This window comes from Netta rufina (genome assembly GCF_964035555.1).
Source record: "Netta rufina genome assembly, chromosome: 3".
Classification (NCBI taxonomy): Eukaryota; Metazoa; Chordata; class Aves; order Anseriformes; family Anatidae; genus Netta; species Netta rufina.
Genome location: NC_140125.1, coordinates 99856758 through 99882003, shown reverse-complemented (window position 1 = coordinate 99882003; position 25246 = coordinate 99856758). Strand labels below are relative to the sequence as shown.

Here is a 25246-nt window from a genome sequence, read left to right as displayed (position 1 = left end):
CATTGAACTATGTTCTTAAATTTAACTCTAGTCTTGGATAATGCATTTTGGTAGTAGACTCAGAATTTAAAAAAAAAAAAAAAAAAAGTAATGATGATTCTGCAAACCACAGGTGTATCAGTTCTTTTTTATTATTATTTGAATCCTGCTGTGCCTCAAATTAACTGTGTTCTCCATAAGGAACAGCCCATGCTCTGAACTATTACAACCACTGTAAGAAGTGATCCAGCACAAAGATATATCATAATAACCATACAATACATATGAAGTTGTGGAATCTCCATCTTTGGAGATATTCAGCCAAGTATTAAATATGATGACAAAAAATGTGTTTTAACTTCAAACTTGAGTCTAATTTCAAGTGGGCTTTGAATAGAGTATTGTACTGAATCATCTCCAGAGGTCCCTTCCAACCTAAACTATTATATTATTATGTGATTCTGCAATATCTTTTTAAGGTCCTCATGTGATATTCCACAATCTATAATGGAGTAAAATATCAATTTCATACTTCAGAAAAGTTCTTGATATAAAACCTGCAGAAGCCATTTACAGCTACGTTGGTAGCAAAATCTGTTGACTCTCACTTTATAGTTTGCTAATTTTTCAGTATAATTTTCTTTAAAATGGTCCTGGCTGACACGGAGAACAATCAGCCCTATGTTTTCTCTCTGGTTGGTGCTTGCATGTTTCCATTTAGCAATTCATAGACGAGAGTAAACTAACAGACATGTATACACAGCTGCTATCTCATATCCAGCTGAGGCTAAACTCAGTATGATTAATTTAATTAAAAATTCTGTCCTGCTAATCTTTGATGGTCTTTTCACTTGATCAAACCACACAGATGCGCTGAATTCTTATTGGAGAGCCAGTGTGTGTTTCTGTTTATAATGAATGTAACAGTGTGTCAGCTGAAACTAAACAAATTCATGTGAAAGCAAGGTATGTAGACTGCATGTGTAGGACACCTCTAAGTACAGTAAAAGGAAGCATAGCTATCTGAAGGCACAGGATGACAGAATTTGTGCTGAAGTAATGGTTTTCCATCAGTGTTTCTAGAATGGGTAGCCCTTCAAGTAATCTATTAATCAGCTGATCTAAGAGCGCAAAGTGAGCATGCTTGATGTATGTAATGAGTATTTTGCTTTGTATGTCTTCAATTTGCATGTTCTGCTGATGGTAGCTTCCACACACCATTCACCTTGAACTCATTCACCTCCTATTGCAGGAAGAAAGAAAGGTTCCTCCTCCTGTACCAAAGAAGCCCCCAAAAGGAAAATTCCCCATCACAAGAGAAAAATCTCTGGACCTACCCGACAGGCAGCGACAAGAAGCCAGAAGACGGCTCATGGCTGCGAAGAGAGCAGCCTCTTTCCGGCAGAATTCAGCCACAGAGCGTGCAGACAGCATCGAGATTTACATCCCAGAGGCTCAAACCCGGCTTTAAAGACAGAATGCTGCAGAGTTCCTTTTTTAGACAAAATGCTTGTACAGTTTGTCACTTACCTGGTAATTTTTGTCTCATTCTCTCCACTAAATATGCCCTTGCTGTTGTGTTCTTTGTGCCATAAGCACAGTGGAATGCTTTTGATTTCCTCAGAATTTGCTGAGCTCACCGCAAGAACGACTTCTTTTGTATTTATTGTCTGACTTACAATCAGCTACAATGGATAGGGCTTGTTGAGACCTGACTTATCCAGTATATTCTCAGAGGACAACAAGAAACACCTCTTGAGATGGAACCCAGCTTACTTTTTTGTTATTTATATTTTTATAAAATGTGTGATAATTAGGGATAAGAATAACAAACTTATAAATGGGTGCATCTCACCATTCACTAGAGGCATTAGCTAATCCAAGTAGAAGGTGCTACAAATGTAAAGAGCAGGAAAGAAAGAACCCATTTATCTCTCTGACCTCCAGTTTCTTTTCCTAGAACCCAGCTAAAATATTTACCCATGTGCTCTGCCATTCTCCTCATCTTTGTTACTGCAAAATAACATTAGGTCTCTCATGTCATGTCAAGTTTCTGGAGATGAACAGGGATATCCAGCCACTAAAACTCCAAAGTTCATCAGAAACCAAGAAGCATACAAGTCTGGTGGTGTTGGGAATGCCCACTGAGAAACGTTTGCTGTTAGCAGTGTAACAACACTCTGAAACCTAAGCAAAATTATAATACAAGAGGACTTGAGTGATGGGTGAAAGGAAAATGGAAGCCTTAAAAAGTTAGATCTTCTGTAGCAAGATGTGTAAAGAAAAAGTTATACTTACTCCTTTGGAACACTCATCGCATTTTTAACAGTTCTTTTATGTGTTAACGTTTATTTTAAGCCTTCTCTCTTTTATTTCAAGAGCTGCGCTACATGTAATATTTCAAACTCTCAAAATGTTATATCAATTGAGTTTCCAGGGTATCCTTGAGAAAAAAAAAAAAAAAAAGAAAAAAAAAGATAAAAAAAGAAAAAAAAATCTTGCTTGTTTAAAATGCCAGTTGTGATGTTGTAAACAGTTTAAGAAATATGAATGTGAGTGGTAAGTATATCTAAGTTTAAATGGTTATGTTAAGGTAAAGGTGAACTGTGGTTTACAGTTGTATTTTTTTTAGAACTATTTTTCTATGCAGTATCACTTACAGCAAGACTAAGCTTCTTGCTTGCTTCAGACGTAACAAACATGACTCAAGAGAAAACTGATTTCCAGCCATGGAATGTAAGGAAAATAATGCATTTTCAAGCCTCTCATTATCAGAAGATAGAAGTGGTGACTCCCACAATTAAGAGGCTTTAAATCAAAACAAATTGAGATAGAATTATGCCACTTCACCTACCTTCCAGAGCCAACTGAGCAACCCAGCACTTAGAAGTCTTCAGGTGAAGACGCAATAAGATAAGTAACCCACAGACTCCGACTCCAAGGTTGGAACACTACTGAATAATACTTTAGGTCAAAACAATATTAACACAGTGAGACAGACAGTCCCATCTACTGCATTTCCTGTTTACCTGCTTTAACAAATGCAATGTATTTAGCCATAGGCAGAACAGCTATTAAATTATACTCTAGCACTTTGGTTCTTCACCTGACAAGCACTTTAAATCCGTGTCCCACACACCCTGCAGCCTGACAGATGACTGAAAACATGAATTATCATAGGTTATGCAGATCTGACATTGCTTCTAATCTGTTTTGGTTTGGTTCTGCTTTTTTATGTTGTTTTTCGTTTTCTTTTTTTTTCTTTTTTCCTACAGTGCGTAGTACTAAGCATGAGTTCTGTCTTTGGAGCACAGCTAATAAAGCACGTTTAGCTTCAAGATAGGAATCTTTAGAGATGAAGTTTTGAGATGTTTCTGTGAGGAGAAAGCCCTGTAAATTGAGCCTGATATCTGGTATATACTTTGCCAAATAGCCTTAAACTATATTTGGAAGCAAAAACCAAGACGAATGTATATCCTTCAAAAATGAAAAAAAAAAAAAAAAAAATCCCTGAAATATTCTTCTATAGACGAAAACATTATCTTTCCCATCCCTTGTGTTTTCACGGCATTTTCTATTAAGGAAAGAGCTGAATTCTGGGTAGTGTACAATATTGATACTACTTCTATATTTGTTGTACTATTTTAAATACAAATGTACTTGCAGACACTGGCATCTTTAGTGTCAAAAACTGATATATTATTTAATGTGGAGCTGCTAATTAGAAATATCCACATAAAACTAAAGCTAGTGTCTTTCCTAGTTTTAGGAAATATAAAATAGGCACACACAACTAAATATATGAAGCTGTTATATACATATATGGCAGCTGATACATTTTCTCTAATTTCCCTGTACATTTCACACTTGACTTACTTATTTGAAAACTCCCATCTGCAGGGACAGCTCATGTGATAAGACAAGTTGCATTTGATCCTGCCACTAATCAGACTTTAAAAGTCTGACAGTTGTAAAGACAAATCATTAAAAAAAAAAATTACAGATGTGCTTAGATCCCAGTTGACCTAATAATGTTTACTTGGGGCAGTCCATCTAAGCTTTTAATTTAGAATCATATTTTCATTGTTTTTTGATGTTACAATTTTAATGGATATTCTCAGGCAAAAATAGGCCTGCAGGAATGATGCCAACCCTGAATTTTACACTTCCCATGCCATTACAAGCAAATGTTCAACATAAATGTTGGATGCATATGATTTCTGTTTGCTCCACCTTTGTTCCAAAAAAACAAGAATGGAAACAAAAGAAAAAGTATCAAAATTTAATTAGATGCCTACTGAAAGATTTGATAATATGTTATCTGTGCATGTTATATTTCAAAGTGCAATATATTAAATTCTTGTACAGGTAACATTCTATCATAGCGAGCAAGAAAGCCATTTCTATCTACATACTGTACATTTTGTTAGTTTAGAAAAATAACATTATGCTTATCATACTTGTGTTGCAAATAAATCAATTTTTTCAATCCCTGACATGAGAAACACAGCACATGGTACCTTGACATAGAAACAGATCAATTGTAATCTGACCCCACATCATAAAAATAGAGTTCAGTTACAAAACTAATGCAGGAGAAGCATAAATAAACATAAAGATAGAAAGTAGAATACTTTCTACTTAGAGACATCATGGAGTACATCCACACAGAACAGCTGGATATAGCAAAATAGTCTAGTATTTAATTGAACATTAATTGGACTTATATTTATTTTAACCGATGAAACTTATAGAAAGTCTATGTTCCTTTCTTCATTGCCTGTAAAACACAAGTATAATAAACAGAATTGTGAAAAGTTAAATAAAGAAAAAGACCTGACTGGTTGATATCTGCCATACTTATTTTTTTGCTTTGTATATTTTTTTAGATTTGAAATTCTTTGTAAATTGGTGAAGTATATTATGGAGTGTTTTACTATTTCTTGTCGACCTGATCAGAATGGCCTTTGGCAGTGTGCAAAGACTAATAATGTTGTACAGTTTAATACCAAAAAAATACATTTTAATTCATGCTTAAGACTTGTCACGATGTTAGATTTGAGATTAATCAGGAAGGAACTAAAGTGTGCATAGGAAGGTGTGTGGATTTCATGTCTATATAATACATTTCATATAATATAAATTATTTGTTTTAAAATAAGCCCATGTCCTGCTGTATCAGTAAATTATTACTCTACTTTCTACTCCTTTGGCACTGCATCTAGTGAGGGAATTTTTGGTCATTTGGTGGTTTGCAAGGAGAATACTTTCTTCCTAAGTGACTGTGTGCCATAAGTGACCTGCGGTCTCTCCAGGCCCTGCTGCGATTGGTGTAGTGGCATCCCTCCAGATGCACTCATCTCAGCTGTTTGCATCCAATATCTTGAGCTTGCCTTGGCTGGCTGGTGGGTTTGATGTCCTTCTTCTTTGGCATTACAGGCAGGGTACACGTCAGAACCTGACCCATCAAGGTATGGTTTGTGCATGGCCATTCAAGGTCTTGAATTTGAGCAGGTAGCTACAGGTGCCAGGGTGTGTGTGCTGAAAAGCCGTGAAATCCTGTGGAGCAGGAGCCTTTGCATTAGGCAGAGAGTTGAAATGAAATGCAAAGCGGTGTTACTCCCATTGCTGTTCCCAGACCAGATGGCTTTGAGGTGACACCATGGCAGGCTACATTCAAGGTGAGGAACAGCAGTTAACTTGTTGATGCCTAGAGAGGTGCTTCCTGGTGTATCGCAGGTTGACTTACATTTATACAGTGCCTTTCATCCAGAAGGATCTCCAAGCACTTTATTAGCTGACATGCAATCCCCAGGCCAGGCCCCAGCTGGTGCCAGGATGGTCGTTACCCTGCCTGCAGGGGGACACTGGCCTGGGGAACTGCAGGGACAAGGGCTCTTCTGCCTGTCCCCATGCTGCAGGGGAGCTTCTTTCCACATCACCCTCCAGCACCCAGGGAGGACCCACGCAGTCCACACCTGTGCCAAATGAGTGGGGAACACTTGATGAAGCAAGAGGAAAACCTGAGCAAAGCAGGGAAGAGGGTGATGCTGATTGTGTCCCTCCAGGATGTAGGCAGGGATAGAAAAACATCAAATTACATTTTCAGAACAATCTCTGCCTTTTCTTTTTGTGACAGCAGCGAGGTCCTGGTGATGAAGGAGCTCCACCAGGAGGGCACCTCGGGGAGCCAGGAGAGCCCTGGGCAGTAGTGAGCGCAGGAGCTGAGCCCTCTTGCTCAGAGATCTCAGCAAGTCTCTCCTTCACAAGCGCAACCCCATGGCTTTTTTAGCCAGAGAGATGGATCTGGGGCACATGCTGCAAAAGCAGCCTCCACATGTTGCATAACTTCAGAATGCCCTATTCTCTCCCCTTCTTCCCTCTAGCCAAGCTAGCACGAGGGATAATATGGAGCACAGGACTTAGGCATAAGGATTATGCTTTGGTTCAGGCAATTGCTCTGTACTGAGACTCTGCTTTAACCCTAAGGGTTCTTTGTATGACAGAGCAATGGGGACACCTCTCAGCACTGGCAGGAGAGGCAGATCAGAGGCAGCCATTTCACACTGCAGATAACAGAAGGAGGATTTTATACATATATACATAACAATAATTTTTCAGTGTCACAGTTCCCAGACAGTCAGACCCAGGTCAAGGCTCACGTTCTTGCAGACTGTGTGGCTTCCTTGCAGCTGAGCCATGGCACTGCCATGTGCTGGGCCAACTGTCCCATGCAGTCCTATGGCCCATCTGCAACTGCTCGTCATGTTCACCTCCAGGGACCATCTTTTGGGAACAGCTGTTTGATGGCATATTCATATGCATATGCAGACTCCAGGCAAGAATTAAGCCCTCTGTATACATAGAATTTGCTTAGGTTCTCTCTGTAATGCAGTTACCTCTATGGTGTAATGCTGCAGCTGTTTAACCACATAATAGGCTGTTTGGGACAGCAAGTATAAAACTGAAATTGAAATGGAAACTTGCCCAAAAGAGAATTTGGACAGAATATTTAGGCTGATTCAGCTCCCTTAATAAAATAAAATTCTAATAGCTGCAAGAGGCCATGACATTCATTATATCTAAAACCATATTCCAATTCCCTTCTTATTAAATGTATATCACATTTTATAAATGATGACCACATGAAAAGACGGCATCTTCAGAGCCCCTACTTTCCATACATGGGTGTTTCTGCCATTATCATCTATTGCTGACAGAACTGGGCTTCTGAAGTCACATCATAGATAACACAAATTAGTGTGTCTACACAGTTTGCACTTGAACTGAGCAAACGCAACAGTTTTCATCAGCCGGCAATTTAATTCTCTATTTTATTAAGGCCAAATTGTTATTTTTCTAAATTGGTGTTGCTGGAGGGGATTTTTTACTTCTCTAATATAAAAACATGAATATTTTCACTAACGTTAAATGAAGTGGAGGTTTATTTGAAGGTATGGCCATTATTCACCACACATCCTGTTAAGTAAGAATTGTTCTTCTCCTCCCCTTATTCTTTTCTCATTCAGCGCAACATTCCCCATTCTTAAAGCTGAACTATCATTAAAATGTCCTATTAGTGAGATGAATTATGGCAGAGCTTTGGCCTGTGTTCTTATCTCAGTTGCATTAGAGAATATATAATTCTTCTTAGCATTATATAAATGAAACCAGAGAGAAAGGTCAGATTTGGACCAATAAAATCCAGGTCAACATCTGACTCAGCAAGCCCTGCTGAGGTAGGAGGGACTTACTGCAAGTGTTAGCTACTGCATAATGGAATGGACGTGGTTCTTCCTTTCAAGTCAGTCACAGTCGCGCAGAGGGCTTGCTAGGAGGTTCAAGTCTCTGACTATAGTCCTCACAAAGAAATATTAGCTTTGTTTATAATTACCAGTGGAATCCACATGCTCATATCCATGCTTTTATTTGTGCTCTGGAGGTTTAAGAGTATGGCCATCTCATTTTAAAAGGGCTCCGCATGTATGTATTCTTTAGTCCACTTTAGACGTTAATTTCCTGAATTAACAAAATTTCCCTTTCAAGAAATCTGACTTATACTGCTCTACAACTGTTCTTTCCTGAAGAAAAGCCACTATGATTGTGCACAATTTTCTGCACAGAGACAAAACACGTATTTTCATTTGCCCTGTGACATGCCAAAATAAACAAATGTGTGGCCTAAGGACTAAATTAAATGCCTCCTATAGAATTTCAAGGAATGTTAGAACCAGGAAACTAGCTGTTTAGTTATCATTAAAAGTATATATAAATATATATAAATATATATATACATAAGAAATCATATCAACAATGAGGATGAACTGAGTGCCAAATATTCACCATCTGTATAAAGCTACACTTCACTAGAATTAAACTATTTTATGTAATTCTATTTCTCATGCTTTTATGGTTCTTTTGATAAATTCTATTTAGTAGCATGCAGGATACCTAAATTGAATGTACAGTATGTTGTTTCATTGCTACAATAATTTCTTGCTTCTCGGTAATATCTTCTTTATCAGAATGTTATTTGTTACTTTGAAGACATATTTGAGAATTGTTTTATTATTGAGTTATTCTTTTTCATGGTTCTCTACTCACCTCCAGCTGATTGTAAGAAAATGTGCTTCACTATTTTGCCCCATGGCTCTTTTATGAAGCTGCCTCTTTCAATTGGTTTATGTATTGTTTATGTTCATCTCCTGTAAATAATTCTGCAATTAAATTTTTTGAGAAAAATAGAGTATACTCTTTATTATATTTAAAATTTTGCGTTAGTTAAAATATTCCATTTCCAATTAGGCAATTTGTAGACCACGCTAAATTATTACTTTAGCCATGTAGAATTTTGAGTATCTGTTAATTCATTTTCAATAAAATATTTTTGATTGGGTTTTATCTGAATTCAAAGGAAGATGTTTAAAATCTGAAATAATTTGGAAAATAATGGAATTGACTGTGTGACGCTATCAATATATTTTGATTAATACTATCAGCAGAGAATATCATGCACTGTTTTTGACCATTGTGTGTCATTAACAGAAAGAATAATAGTCTCTTTTCTATGTAAAATATCTGATATTGAATGTAAAGCATTTGTTATTAGGCAGAAGTAACTGGAAGACACTGGAAAGGTGAATCCTCGAGGGTCTCTGTATGTTTTTTTGTTTGTTTGTTTGAATAACCAAAAGGAACTTTGAGCCCATTTTATGTTTTTTGAGCCCCTTTTATGTCCAGGGCAGACAAGCCACCTTCAGGGAATGGCATAAGCGCCTTAGCAGAAAATTTGATCAATGCATTGCATTGGCTACACTTCTTGAGATGACAGAAGCCATGGTAGGCAAGAAACGAAGACATATGGAATCTCCGAGTCTAAATAAAGGAGGTACAAGAAATCAAAGTGTTTAGTTCCTTAAATCATTGGATTTTTTATTGCTCAGTTACTATATATACCTATATACCTATATACTATATACCACAACACTTAGGATCCCTAGCTGTGGACCAAGACAACACTGTACATTTGCAAAACAAAAAGATTTCCCTTAACATGAAGAGTTAACCTAGCCATTAGGTAAGAAGCAGCAGATGGAAATACATAGGAGAAAAAAATGAGTCAAACAGTGAGATGCTGTTCATTAAAATGAGGGGGGGTGGTTGCAGCACTCCAGCAGCCTATCAGTTGTCAATTGTTTCATAGCTATCAGGGGGAAAAAAAAAAAAAAAAAAGAGAGAGGATAATGAAGTGGGTTGGAAGATACCCTCAGGGATCTCTACCCCAGATGGAAGCGAGTCCAAGAAAGATGTTTGTTTCAGATTTAACACAGAGATGATGAATTTTGGCATGAGTCAACTGGAGGTAGAAGCTGACATCTCAGTAATTAACGAATGATGCTGGGTACGCTGTGGACAGGTGGTATATGAAGAAGCTGTGAAAAGTCTTGGCAGTAAAGATCCATAAAATTAAAGATTCCGTACTCTGCTGGCTCATTATTTGTATAAAATAATTTTCATCTTTAATACCTGTCATGGAAGGCTCAAAATTTTCCTGCTGTATGTCAGCAATTCTAATGAGAACAAAACTTAGACAGAGAAATCATTAGACCACCTTAGCTCTTCTTTTTGTCTGTCTCCTAGCAGTGGATATTAGGACCTAGAGCATCAGTCCTGTAGTGATATTTTACAACTAAGAAAGGCCTTGATCACTTCTAGCTGAAATTCCAATGATGATTTAGCTTGTCTTAGCCTTCATGACTTCCCTAAAATAGGGTGATCCTTTTTTTTTCAATCTGGAAAGGATCTCAAGACTAACAAGCAAGCTGTTTCTTGTACAACAGCATTACAGATGGTTACACGTCAGCCTTAGCATTATAAGCATACCCATATAAATGAGGACAGTTGTTGCTGATGAACTAGTAAGGTCAGTAAAGCTGGAGCATGGATGTGGCATGTTTTATTTCAGTTGCTGAACCAAATAATCAGGTGCAGAATACATGTTCTGGAATTAGCATATTTATTCCAGCTGAACTGCATTGACACTGGCAGTGGGTTTGTGGAAGGCTGTTATTGTTTTAATCGTAGCAGCACAGCTGAAGTGTGAAAATTTTGAAATGTAGACAAGTGCCTTACATAACCTATTGCAGCTTTAACATAATCCCCAGACAGATTCTGCAGTGAATTTTTAAACAAACAATTTATAATGGCCTAATGGATTGGGTAAAAGCAGTAGGTTGTGATAGATCTTCACTTCATTAAGGCTTTTGATACAGGTCCAATGTAACATTTTAATATAAAACTAGAAAAATATTATCTAAATGGAGTTGTTGTAAATGAAAACTCATGCAGCTGAAAATACTATTTTAATTATGTATATATCCTTGACCCATTTTAAAATCAGAAGTGGGAGCAAAGCAAGAATCCTACAAAAATCTAACCTGGTCTCAGTCCTAGGCAGTAATTTCACTGACAAATTTGATGAGGGACTAAAAAATGTAACATTCATTGATCATATGATGCCGACCTGGGAGAGGTTATAGTTGATATAGAGGATATGGTCAGTATTCAAAGTGATCTCCAAAAAAATGGACACCTTCTCTAAATCCAGTGTGATGGAATTCAGTGAAGAAGTAAATGCAAAACTCTATGCCAAGAATGTTGTGATCAAGCTTAAAGGGGACAGAATATATGGTTTAGAAAAAGTAAAGCAAAGATGTGTTGTGGTGGATCACAAGTGAAGTAAGAGTCAACATGATGCTAAATCAATGCAAGCTAAATCTTATGCTCTTAAGGAAAGGGGAAATCTAATAGTGAATGCATTTGCATATCATTAAATTAGTGTGGCTTAACAAATTACTTTGCTGTGTAATCATCCTTGTATACACAAACTTAAATTGTGGCGTGCACACATTATTGGACTTGACATTGCAGACCAAGTGAAAACAAATTACCCACAGAAAGAGTGAGACTTCAGAGCCAGAAAAGTAAAACTTGGATAGCTGAAGCATGCCTTTTCCTCTTCTGGCCAAGCTGCTTCATAATAATCTCCATGGCCATTGCATTTTGCTGTATGTCAGGTGTCTAGGGACTTGTAACAGTCACCAGTTATGACACTGAGAGAGAGGCAGGTCAAATTCTGGGGCTGTAGGGACATCCTCTGTATGCTACAGAGAAGTGCTTGCTTTCCTCTGTTCAACAATGGCAAGATTTGGCTTAGAGTACTAAATGCTATTTTGGAGTAATTGAGAAGCACACTGAGAAAATTCAGAAGAAAGCAACGAGTACAGTAAGGCTTAGAAAGCATTGCCTAACTGAACAGAGTTGAGAAAATGGGTCAGGAAAAGACTGATTTGTTTCAACACAAGAAAGGTTTTTATGAGCTATTAATACAACTGTTTCCTCCATTCCCTGAAAGAAGGTTATTTTCATAATTAACATAAAAATATAGCTTTTTTGTTTGTTTGTTTGTTTGTTTGTTTGTTTGAGAAAGAGTAGTGAGTGAATCCTGAGAAAGACTGCTTAGTGCATGGGCTCGGTAATACAAGACAGCAGGTATACCTTAGCCAACTTTGCAGACATGACCACATTTCAGAATCCTCTGGAGAACCACCAGGGCCACCATGCAAGCTCCAAAGGTGAAGTGTCCTGAGTGCTGGTCCCCTCCTCTCATTTGAGGTGAGATCCTCTTTCTAAGCATCTGGCCATTTGCAGGTGTAAAAGAGGTATTCTATTCACCTGCCAAAGCTGCCAGCACTGCTGAGAGAGCTGGTCTCCCCATCTCTTCCCAGAAGGAGAGGATGACCAGACGGGTTGATATCAGAACCTCTCCTGGTCCGTGGCCACTACCAGTCCCACAGGACCACCCTGCTCACAGGTGCCTCAGCAAGGCTCAGCATTGTGGGATGCTCAGGGCCAAGGCCGTATCCCTGATCCTTTTACTGTGTAGCATGGGTCTGCCAGGTCATAAGGGAATGAAGCTCAGCAGCTCTTGGATAAAAGACCTTAACACTAAATAAAGAAATTATAGAAAAATGGTAGTAGTAGCTGAATCAGCAATGTTCTTTCCTCAGTGTTAGGTTAATATTACTTTTTTTTTTTTTTTTCTTTCTTTTAATAGCTTGCACTGGCTCACTTGAGATGTTTAATTAAGGGGAAAAAAAAATCAAAAGAAAGTTTCCACTTCCCATGAGAAGTAACACCACCTCAGCATTTCCCCCTAATGGAAGTTCAGATCCTGATCAAGCTTGGAACTAATGAACTTGCTTAGCCAAAATGTCTTAGAAAGTCCTTGTGGCTGTTGTGTGGTTATTGTATTCCTCATGACTCACACTAACTCATTTACATAGGTGTGAGCTGTTTAAACAATCCAAAAAAATATATATACATATATACAAGGGGTCTTATTTGTCTCTGGCTGGTTCAAGAAGAACACATTGCAACTGAATCTCATCCTACTCACTACAGAACTTGGCAATGAAATGTTTGACAAGGATGGGACTTAGGTCAATGACATGGAAAATAATGACAAATTTAAATGCAGATCCTGGAGGAGTATATCATAATAGACTGCTTCAAACAAATCTAACAAGGAAATTAGCCTTGGTAAAAAACAAGGAATCTAAGTATTAAAAAGTGACATGAAACCAATCATAATAGATGTGATAAATCAGTTTTGCTGGACGGGAAATAAATCACAAGTGAATAGTGAGGGAAGCAGATGAGTGTTATGCTTTGGGATTTCAATATGTCAAAGTAAATTTTGTAAAATATTTATAAATTTATGAAGCATTGACAACATCTTAGAAAAAAATCTAGTATTTAGAATTTTATGGATATTTATATTTATATATTTGTATGAGTTTATGTGGCTTTGTATGTGTGTAAGTATATATATATACATACGTATATGTATATATATAATATGTATGTATATATTTATCCATACAGAAATAAACCAAGATCAACTGTAAATTTTATATACATTTACTTTCTTAATAAGACAAAACTGTTTATTTGGTTTGGTTTTGTGTGTCAGCTATCTGTATATTGGGATGAAGCAATTTGTTTGTCCAAGTCACAGGAAGAGGGAGATGAAAAAAAAGCTGAGAATAATAAGGCTGAGGAAAGGAAAAACCCGTAAAGAGAAAAAAAAAAATCACTGACATGAAACATTATTTTTCCATAATTCTGCTTCATGTGAAATAGGATTTTGGGGTTAATTCACATGACAACTATCTCTACAGACAGATCCTAAATCAAATATACAAATATTGCACAAGAAATCAAACAGTCCGTGCATGAGATGAGCTAAATCATGAATTTTGATAACTTCTAGCCTGAATTAGAACAGGTAGATGTGTTGTTTTGGGACAAATTTATACGTAACCAATTCTTGTATTCCTGCACCCAGACTCACTCCATTGTCCTGAGAGAACCTTTCCAAAAGACATTTTATCAGCTGACTTATTTAACGTGACATGGAATAAGAAAACTTTGCTAAAAGCTCCTCTTTTGTAGTAATGAGTAAGAAGGGACAATTCTCCATAGGATTTTACTCTCTGAAGGTACTAAACCAAAGAATACAGGTTAATATCTGGAGATAAATGTGAATCTATATCCTTTTAGTCGGAAGGACCACATAAGGCCATGAATGTACTAGATGTGACAGCATGTGCAGAGGAGCTTCCACGTGTGCCATTTCCCCACTCAGTTTTCTTCAGACATCAAAGTAAAATACATGTAACCACAATACTGTTGTAAGACGGGAGTTACAAAGTTCTCCTTTGAATTAACTGGTTTGTAAGGGGAAGAGGCAATGCCATGAGAGGACATGGCATGGGCCAAGGAGGTGCTAGACAGCAGCACTTTATGGGACTCTGTTGGTCCCTTGAAAGACTTGGTGTAGGAATCCTCTGGGATGTGTTTGCCATCCATTACATGAGTTTCACTTCAATAACTTTTCTATTGTAGGACCTAACAGGTTGTGGCCCTTGTTTGGGTTCTTCCAAGGACCAAACTTGTCTCTTCTGGAAAGCAGATGGAATGGGTGATCTGTGAGCTGCTTAATATTTGTCGTTATTGTCACAAATTAAGTTTCTGCAATGATCCATTTTGTAGCACAGTGTCAGATGGTATGTGGGGACTCTTGACTTTTTTGAGGAAAGATTAAGTGCATTCAGTGAAGCTGAAAGCAGTGAAGCTGTTGTCTTTTCAGCTATCAGGAAAGGCCAGATAAGGTCAGAGACAGGATGAGTGGTAACTCTGAGTCAACTTATGCAAGGGTGGTAGCTTGCAAGGTAAAATATACATTCCTGGGGAAGTGGGTGGGACATGTCATAGATGGATAGCAGGGAACAATAGCTGCTTTTCAGTCACAAGCTTATTTCCACTAGCTAAAAATGAACACCTATTATAACCAAAATAGGATCTAACTTGCTGTAGTTCTTCTCCTTGCATTAACTGACACTTCCCCAGGGAGATCAGGATTTCAGAAAGCATCAGAGGGGCTGACAGCCATTTCAGCCCCTGTCACACCACAGTGCTCTGCCTGCTATTCTGACCACCTTTCTGGAGTTTTCAAAAGGCATAAGTGCTAATTTCCTTTTGCCCTAAGCAAACAGACACTACCAGGGTCCTGGGAGTTCCCTCCATGAGCAGCTCTGGTTAAAAGCAAACCCTAACCCTTGTCTTGTTTTATTTTATCTTCTTCCAGAAGGGCCCTCACTATTTCTTACATTTAGCTAAATGAAAGGCACCTTTAGTGTAAACCAGTATAAATGTGGCTCTCCCACACACAGTATAACATAGAGTGGGTCAGGAAAGAAATGCAGTCACAGGTGGATTGAGAACACTGCATGGAGGGACAGCCTGGCGAGGCACTAAAATCTTCAGCTCTTTTTGGCAATGTCAAATGGGAGGGAACAGGTATTCAGAAGTCCCAGTTTTACTCCTCTGGAAGACATGACCATGAGAGGAATTCACCACTTCCCATCCCCAGCTTGCCCTCCAAAGGCGGGCAGTGTGCTGCAGAAATGCAGTTGGCTGCAGGGCCACATGGCTGCTGGCCAAGAGCTCCTGGCGGTGCGTGTAGGCCCAGCCAGCGCTGCTGAAACACGGTCTCAGGCCTGCAGAAGTTGATACTGCCACCCACTGTTGCTTCTGAGCACATTCCCCCTCAAACTGAGTGAATTTCTGGCTAGAGTTTGTTCTCAGTAGCCCATTTCCCTTTCTGGACTCACAGCTCTCCATGCAAACGGGTACATTTGGGAGTAACAGGGGCTCTGAAGTGTGCCGGTGGAGGTTGGGGTGGAAATGCTTTTCAAAGACAAGGATCAGTGGAGCCTTTGGGTGAATTTTCAGTGCTGCTTCTTCTCAGCCAAGAATACTTTGGCCCCAGCTTTGTCCCTTTGCCACAGGCTTTTTGTTCCAGATGTTGTCAGCGTGTTGCAATGGTGCAGAGAAGAAAAATTCAGATCTTCTTAATGTCTGAGGCTGAACACTCATTGCCTGACAACAAAACACATTTCACCACATAATTGGAAGCAACAGCACCTGCAGGGCAGGTGCAAAGAGAGCCTTGACTCCCATAAAATGAGGTTAGAAGCAAAAATTTGGAACAGTGTTGGTGCATCTGGACCATCAGCGTATGTTGCTGTGCAATCTGTGATTTTCTGCAGACAGAGATTGGGGTGGGAAAAAAAAAAAATCAAAACAATATAAAAGTGGTTGATGCAATACAAAGTATTTTCTTGTATGGTGTTAATCCAATTATTTTCCAGAGAGTTTGGGCTATTTCAGGTTGTCATACAGTTTTGCCAATATTACCTTGCACCATGCCTGTGCCATTGAAAGAACTTTGCTTTAATTTTAATTCCATTTCCTCCCTTCAGCTTCACCTGCCATAACAGCTATGCACATCAGGCATGCATCTGTGTGAACAGACATAGGCTAAGTCCCCTTTACCAAGTGCTTCTTGTTGAGCCAATTCAACCTCAAATTTTCCATGCCAATTGTCAGCATCTGATGAAATTACTGGCAGGACGTTTTCAAGCAGAAGAATTCATTTCTATAAGTGACACTAGGAAGGAAACATGAGAATCATTTCACCAGTGCCATACTGATGAGGAACCCCATAGTATGTCTGCAACAAAGCTCAGCTTGAGAAAACAAACAAGCAAACAAAACCCCACCAGTTCCTCATCCAGTAAAGAGCAGATTTAATACATCTCTACCTTAGGCTAAAAGGGCTGATGGAAAGCAGAAGGACCAAACTCAGCACCTTCCCTGCATTTTCCCACTGCCACTGTTGCCACATTATAAGTGAGTGTGAGAAGCTACACATAACCACAGGGCTTTGTAATACAGCAAGAAGAAAAATACATAATGAAATTAAACCAGGTTCCTACCTGAGCACAGAGGAACTTCAATAATTTTAATTAATGGCCAGCAGACACATTGCAAATTACCAGACGAGCAAAGAGGCATAAATGAATAAATAAAAACATCAAGAATGCTGAATCATAGAATACATTTTTTCTCATTTTATTTATTTGTGGGTGTTTTTTTTTCATTCAAATTACAAAAAATGCCCCACTCAGAGTTCTACATGATATGCAGTTCGTGTCAGAGCTTGTAAAAAAATAAAATAACAGATCAAATCCACCACAAAATATCACAGAAGTAATTTAATTTCAGAAATGCACAGTAAGTCATGGTATGTCAGTGAGAGTCAGCAGTATATTCCCTGAACATAATGGAGTCTCAGGTATATCAAGTCTTATGAAAGCACATAGTCACTCAGACTGCTCTGGAGAACAAATTATCATTTATTTGACTGCATGAGGATCTGTGGCACAAGCATTTGTGACATCTTTCTGAATACTGGCAAAGAAAAAAAAAAAAAAGAGAGAGAGAGAGAGAGAGAAAGGCTAATTTAATTTGGGAAGAAAAGGATACAACTTGACAACATTTATGTACATTTTACATTTGTGGTAAAAGCAGGATGACCAAGATAAAAACTGTCATGAGAAAACGTCTTCCTTCCCAAGGCTGCAAATGCCCCCCTTCCCTGCTCTAGCCCAACTCCATAGGCAGTGGCCAAGCAGAAGAATCACTGAAGGCAGTCTGTGCTGAGTAATATTTCTCTAATGAGGAAAGTAACATCATTTAGTGTATTTGAGGTTGGGAAAATTTTCTGTCCCTATTCTTGAAATATTAATTAAATACTTGTCATGTTTATCCACTTGGAGAAAGGACACAGGGCACTTCCAGATTTACTTTAATGGGCTACATATGGGTTTTCAGAGCACTAATAAAGGACGATTTACTGGAGCCTGGTACTATGTGGCAGAGGACAGCTTGAGTCAGAAGGAGTCAAAATGGAGCAGCCAGGGTGGTAAGGGACATCCTAGTTGAAAGCAGAGATGACAGCGGGTAGGTTTTATCTTATATGTAATCCTCATAGCAATTTCTTTCTATAAATAGGCTTCTCATGCACTATATCGGGTGAATATAGTAGCTCCATTGCTATGGATATTACTATTACTTCCTTTGGGTGAATGCTGTCTGCACAAGAAAGAAAAAAAAAATCATTGAGAAAACATAACAACAAAAAGAAAGTCAATTCACATTGAAATGTCCAATCCATTACTAATTTCTTCCTAAAACAGCCCAGTTTGATACATCATCTCAGCATGAATGAATCAGAATATTCTGATGGAAAGAAAAGAATGATGAAAAGAAACAAGTATTTTTAAACAGGTATTTGAATGTAAAACAGCTAGGAAATGAAGTTCAGCTGGAATTAGGCATAAAGTAATTTCTTTGATGCGTTTGTTAATCTATTTATAGTTGAGATACAGTTTTTAAAAGACACAGGCAAATTTAGAGTCTTGCAAGTTATACTTGAGAAAATGCCTCACAGAATGAACATAAAAATAATCTATTCCGTTCATCAAAAAAAAAAAAAAAACCACCCTCACACCACCAAATTAAAAGGAAAAAAAAAAATCAAAGACTGTTATGTCATCTGATTACAATATCTGATTACAATATATCAGTATTTTCCCAGGGAGGACATACTGAGAATGAACAGGCTTCTTAATCTAGCAAGGAAACGTGTTAGCAGCACTGCAAAAAGAGAAGCTAGACTGCTTCACACTGCAGAAAAGGCATGCATTTTAAGGCTGAGATTAGTCACTGGTGCAAGCTGCTAATAAAAGCAGAAAATTCTTCATTTCTTTTGGCCTTCAAAAGCACAAAAAAATGGCTTTCTGAAAATAAGCATTAGTCAAACTCTGGTGATGAAGCCTGATAAAGGAACGGCTGAGAATGGTAAGGGCTTGTGATGTGCGGTAGGTTAGATTACATGCTCCAGTGATATCATCTGTCCTTAAACGCTCTGAGTAAATACAGCATTGTACTGGTATCCAGAGTAATGATCTAAATTCAGCAAATCCACCTTTTTCTCCATTTTATACATTTTTCTTCAGGAAACAGGGAGACAATTACCATTTGCGTCTCTATGATTGCTTTGGTATTCTATATGCTCCTAAACCTCGATAAGAAACTGAATTCATTTTACGACCCTTTGACACTACTATGGCATTAACACAAACTAGAGCTGGGGCCATTGCATTTATCACAGCAAAGTACACCAAATAACATCCACTGTGCATACTGTATGATGCATATAAATGGCAAGATTCTAGGGACTCCTTGGGAGCATCAGATTTCATGTCTTTTCTACCAGCAAATTAAACATGACAGATGTTTAAGTCTTTACCTAAAATAAATAAATAATATATATATATATATATATATAAAATTATCAAAACAGTAAGAAAATTTAAATTCTGAGGGTTTGTGTCATGTGTGTTCCCACACCAGCCTTCTGCCTGCTATATCTTCTTAATTGATATTACCAGATCTGTTTGCAATGCAGGACCCCACTGTATCTTCCACTCCTGAACAGTTTCTAGCACTGACTTAAGATTAAAAGGAGAGAGGATTTGCTATTAGTAACATGAGTGAGAAGTGTTGAAGAGAAGCAAGGAAACAGAGGATCAAAAAGTGCCACTGCTACCGTTTACTTGGCAAGGCATTCTGCAGGTAAAGAGTTATGTTCCTTTACAATAGGCCCTCATGTTGAATATGCACATGGCGATTTTTAAATCCAGACCTCAGCCCAGTGGTGTTGCTCTTTAATTATCAGAAGACTCCTCTGTACATGCTCTGGGTACTGGGGAGAGGCCACGGCTGCCCCACCACTTCGGGGTGCCAGCAGAGAGCAGGGCACTGGGCAGCAGCACCTCATCCCCAGGTGAGTCAGGGGAAGTGCTGTGGAAGAGATGGGTTATATGAGCATAGAGACAAACATGAGGTGCATCAGCTGAGAATATTATGGTCTGGAGCTTTGGTTTAGGCACCAAAATGTTGGTCAGCAGTGCTGTGAAGGACAAGTGTGAATTGTATTAGGGGTCCAGGTACCACTAACAAATATGCCCCTAATTCACATTTGGGGCTGCTATCATGTCGAAACAGGTAACACATTACTTTGATGCTGACTGGGAGAGTTTCCTGTTTTCTTTCTTTACAACAAGCCAAGATTAATGTTCAAATGTGAAGAGAGAGTGTTGTCGTGCACTGCCAGTCCTCTCTGCCCCTCTACATACAGAAAAGTGGCTTCTGCAGAAAAAAGACGTGTAACTTTTAGGATCGTTGAGCTTTCAACAAATCTGAGAAATTGACAAGCCCGTCATAAGTTGTCGACAGACTAGAAATGCTACTGAGAAGGGAAAAAAATAATGGCAAGACAAACAGATCTCCCTTCCCAGTTCAGCTTTCGTGCAGCAGCAGAAGGAGCAGCAGCAGCAGCTCAGAGCTGCCCCCGGAGCCCGGCTGCCGGCCGCCTCCGCCAGGGGGCAGGAGCAGAGCGGCGGCCACGGGGGGAGCGCCGAACCCGGGGGTGCTCGGGCAGAGAGCATTTAAAACGACAGGGAAATGTGGCAGGGTATTAATTCTTTCTTTGGGACATAACTATTTTTTATGTTCATATTCTATACTTTTAAACAAGAGGGGGAAAAAAATGAAAAATGGGAGTGCAGGTGTCTCCTTCAAGAAGAAGTAACCTGGGTTATTTGCCAATAATTTGCCAAAAAGTGATAAATCCCATGAAGAGTTTTACAAAAGGGGCCAGACGTTTGTAACCAAAATACCACATCTGAGTTCCCATCTAAAGGACAACATCTTTTTACATTGCATTTATTGTGAATGCCCCATTACATTACATTCATTGTGGATGCCCCATCCCTGGAGGTGTTCAAGGCCAGACTGGATGGGGCTTTGGGTAACCTGGTCTGGTGGGACATGTCCTTGCCCATGGCAGGGGGTTGGAACTATGTAATCTTTAAGGTCCCTTCAAACCCAAACCGTTCTGTGATTCTATGAGTCTATTTTACCTTTTAACCTCTATTGCTATGATGTATTGTAATGCCACTCCAAAAATGGAGTGGCCATAATCTTTAGCATATGAGATAAAGCAAGTACCTTGTACACAAAATACTTCAAAGCAGCATCCAAAACTTCTGAGCAATGAATTTCTGAGCACTGAAACTTGGGAGAGTTTTAGTCTTAAAACTTTTGCTTTCATGACGTAGCTGGAACACTTCTACTACAAAGGTTTGGAAAGCTGTTTTTATTATGAAGCTTCTATTACAGAGTTCACTCCTGCCCTGTTTTTAACTGTATTTGTCATAGTGCTATATCATGTACAAGGATATACAATTTAACCTGATAGTGGATAAGGATAGTAGGGCAATAATTAAAGTCTCTTCATTGTATTTCTTATCAGCTGCTTTTAGACTACATAAGATTGTAAAACAGACTACTGTAAGAATACAGTATGAAATTGTAGAGTTCATCTACAGGGATCTAATCGGCCTCTTCCAGGGAACATTGCATTACACTTCTGAAGAGCAAAATGCTGCTTGTCCCCATGCCCATCCTGGGCTCCACTGACCCTATTGGCTTCTTGCAGATCTTTATTTATGAAAGAATCTGATTTACGTTATTTGGGGCTGCTGCAGTAGTTTTTGTGAGTGTTTTATTTATCCTATTTTAATTAAAGAAAGCAAACAAAACTGTGGAAAACAAATGTTAACTGGAGCTGTTTCCTTTCCAGTGGAATTCCAAAGCTTCAGCAAAGCCTGCTTCCATATGGTGCCTCAGGGCACACAAACATGTTGATATGGGAAGATAAAACCTCCTGACATTACAAAGCCATTTGGTCAGAAGACCTGCTGGCTGACTGCTGACGTTGGACGCTCACCCACTGTGGCACAAATACTAGGACTATGAAGACATCTGTGTGCACTGTGTCCCCGTCTGTGTATCCCATGTAGCTGAGCCCCTGCTTGGTGAGTTACGGTCTCCTGGGGTCCTGAAAACCACAGGAGGAGCAGGATGGAGTCATGGTGGCCATCCATCTCCATTGCTCCCTTCTTTGCAGAGGGACTTCTCTGGTAGTAGCTGTGCACTGGACTCTCTGCCCTGTGTTCGCAGGGGAGATGTCTGCCCTCTACACAGCTCCAGGCCAGGGTAGGGCAAAAATGAGATCACAAGGGCTTCAGAAATCCCTGAGAAGATAAAAAGAAGTACACTATTTCAACCAAATACAAATATTTAATTAATTGAACAAAGTTGTTATTTAAGAGCATTGAAGGGAGCTATCTAGGGAGCTATTGATCTTGCACACTTCTTTCAAAACTCTTCTGTAAAAAAAAAAAAGGTTCAAAGGGGGTCCCCTTTTTCCTGTCATCTGGTTATGATTTGCCTAAACTTTCATGATCTCCAAGGTCATGTCCTCACCCACCTTGCACCGAGGAGCCTTGGGTGGCAGGGCCTGGTGCTGGTGCACCAGATCGTGCTCACTCACACGCCACACGGGATGGCATACTGGCTGTGCGAGTATGGCCAACGAGCCTGGGGCAGCTGGAGGCACTCCAGAATCAGCACTAGTGACCCACACAGATGCAGTGGTCTGCAGGTCAGTCTGCAGGCAAAAAGGAACTTGCCTAGAAGAAGTGTAAGATGAGCTAGTATGATATACCCCTGACATCAAAGGTATGCCATGCTATTTCTTCGATCTGTCTTTAGATACTAAAGAGATACAAATATTTTAGATACAAATACTAGTCTGATTTGAGTAGATTAAGACTGTTCTGCTGCTTCAAGCTGTCTCTGTAAGTAGATGGGGAAATTGAGGATATGATGGAGTACCAACTCCACTGGCTCTGCAGTTGATTTGTCCCAGTATGTTCCCATCCAGAGAGATGTGAGGGGGGAAACACACCTCTCTTTCTCTCTCTTCTTCATCCTGGTTAAGTCACCTTGCTGCTCCATGTAAAGCTAACTTATGCTGATTGCAACAGCATCTCCATACAGTTGAGTCTCCACATTTTCAACAGCTAAGCCCTCAGGAGAGGTATGGTCCTAGAAGATAGCAACCAAAGCCCTGATGTCTTTTGGGTCCCAGATCACACTGAGAAACACAGCTACTGAGAAACATTTCCTAGAGGAGACTAGTTCTCTGCATTGGCTAAAGAGCGAAAGTGGGGAGATAAGATTCATCAGACTTAGACACCATTAATGCCCCTTGTACTCTGTTATTTCTAAAAGCCAGCTCCTCCCTGAAGACCTCTGGGATTGCATCCCCTTTCTCCCCCACCCACTGACTTTCTGAAGACCAAACTGAACTGTGAGCTCTTGTGACACTTTTTCCTTCGACCCATATTTCCTAAATAAAGCAAATACCTAAGGTACATTTTGTTCTATTTTACATGCCTGAAGCATGCATTAAAGTGAGAGAAATCCCAAACATATCTACTTGTGTTTCCATGTGTTGGGTGTACACCCACAGCTTGCCTTAAGGAATATTACATTTTTTATTAAAGCAACCCTGTAATGCATCATCAATGCTTTGTTTAGAATATATTTGTTCTAATTAACTAACACATACTGTAATCAAAACTGCTGAGAGATATTAGGGAAATCTATGCTAGAAAAACAAGTGGCTGTTAAACAATGTTCTGACAAAATTTAAGCAGGCCTAAAGCCTTTAGAAATAAACATTTTGTAACATTGTCTTATTTTGCATGTTTACTAAATTAGAACAGATAAATGGAAAACCAAGGCTCCTTTAGAGAATCAATGAACATAATCTAATTTTTTAACTATTGTACAAAATAAGATTGAGTAATAAGGCATCAAAGTGCAATACTGACAACGGTGCAAAATCACTGTTTTAAAGTAATGTTTCATTTGTTTACTACCAGTGGCCAGGTTTAATATAGACAAACAAGTTTCATACAGAAACTCCTTCCAAGTACAAAAATAAAATTTCTACTCTTCCTTTTGTTTTTCTAATGTTTTCTAGAATATTTCTTCACCACCAGAAACAGAAACATTAAATAACAAAAATTCCTGCAATGGGTCCGTCCACTATAAACATAGTTCACATATTTTAAAATGATATTTGATTTTTTTATACCCCAAATACATTTATAGCTATTTTTTTCCAGAATCGGTTTTGTCTCTTCTCATTTTTCCCCTTTTTTCCTCTTCAGAGGTTTTTAATGTACACTACACGTTAAACATTTGCCTGACAGTCTGATGACTCTACCACATTATCAAGGTTTTGTTCACTATCTCTGTCCTCTCAGCTATAGTCTCTTCAAATATTGACATTACTCTTCATACACAGAAATGCTCATATTTAAGATATTCTCCATGCAAAATGTCCCTGAATTTTACAGGGCTTATTTTCTGTCCTCTACTTCAGGCAGTTGTGAAATGTGTGATGTAAATCACCTGTGGCACAGCCTTCATAGTCCTCAGATGGTGCTTAATGATTGCACTGCACAGCAGCTCATAAAACTGGGCATATAAATGTTTTTATGGCTATGAACTTGTATGGACTCAATTCCATATTTCTTTCCAAATTTAGTACATTTCTGCTGAATTAGCTCCCATTCCCTTTTGACATCTTATTGCACATCTAGCAAGAGGTCTGGGCTAAAAGCAGATAAGGCACCAAGCCATTAGTTCCTTCAGGGTTTCAGCCCCCAAAGAAACATCACTCAGACGTCAAGAAGTGCTGAATAAGAAATACAAGTAAGGCCTCACTTTTGGCCTAGCTTAAATTCTGTTCTTTGTGTGAAAAAGGAGCTCTTTTAAGCATTAACTGCAGAACAGTGAAGATTTAGTTTCACAAGATTCCCTTCAGACCATCTCAAGTTGTTATCCTGTCAGCACAAAAGCAAACATGCTACCAGCAGAGCTGTCATAGCCTTGTTCTAAGAAGCAAATCTCTAATCCACTCCTTCTCCTTTTAAAGAAGTTTTACTAAACTTGACCTGTCAAGTGTGAGGAGGCCAAAACACAGGAAAGGAATACCGGGGGTAGGTCTGGAAAAGGACTATGGCATGGAGATGCTGGGAGAAGGAGACCCAGGAGCACTCACATGGGTTTGGACAAAGGGCCTTGTAAGAGAATAGGTTGATAGTTTGGCAGCTTCCAGAGTAGGGAGCTGTGGATGGGGCACAGGGAAAGGAAGAGGTATAAAGTGGGCTATTGTTTTTATAGGGAAGGAAAAAAGACAATGAGGGTGTGTTCTTCCTTTGCAGCAGCAGCAGAAGAAAGTGGAGGTGGACACTGAAGTGAGATGAGAGGGATTTGAGAATTGGGCCTCAGGGTATTGCAAAATGGCCTG

The 25246-nt window shown here is 39.0% G+C and overlaps 1 protein-coding gene across 1 annotated transcript in view; it reads left to right on the top strand.

The window, feature by feature from the left end:
• DLGAP2 (DLG associated protein 2) overlaps positions 1-1450 on the top strand; it is a gene marked incomplete at its 3' end in the record, with an annotated part of 384604 nt that extends 383154 nt beyond the window's left edge. The window contains exon 13 of the mRNA XM_084284954.1: positions 1232-1450. Within this exon, the coding sequence (XP_084141080.1) occupies positions 1232-1450 (219 nt within the window). The remainder of the gene's footprint in view (positions 1-1231) is intronic.
• Between the last annotated feature and the right edge of the window lie 23796 nt (positions 1451-25246).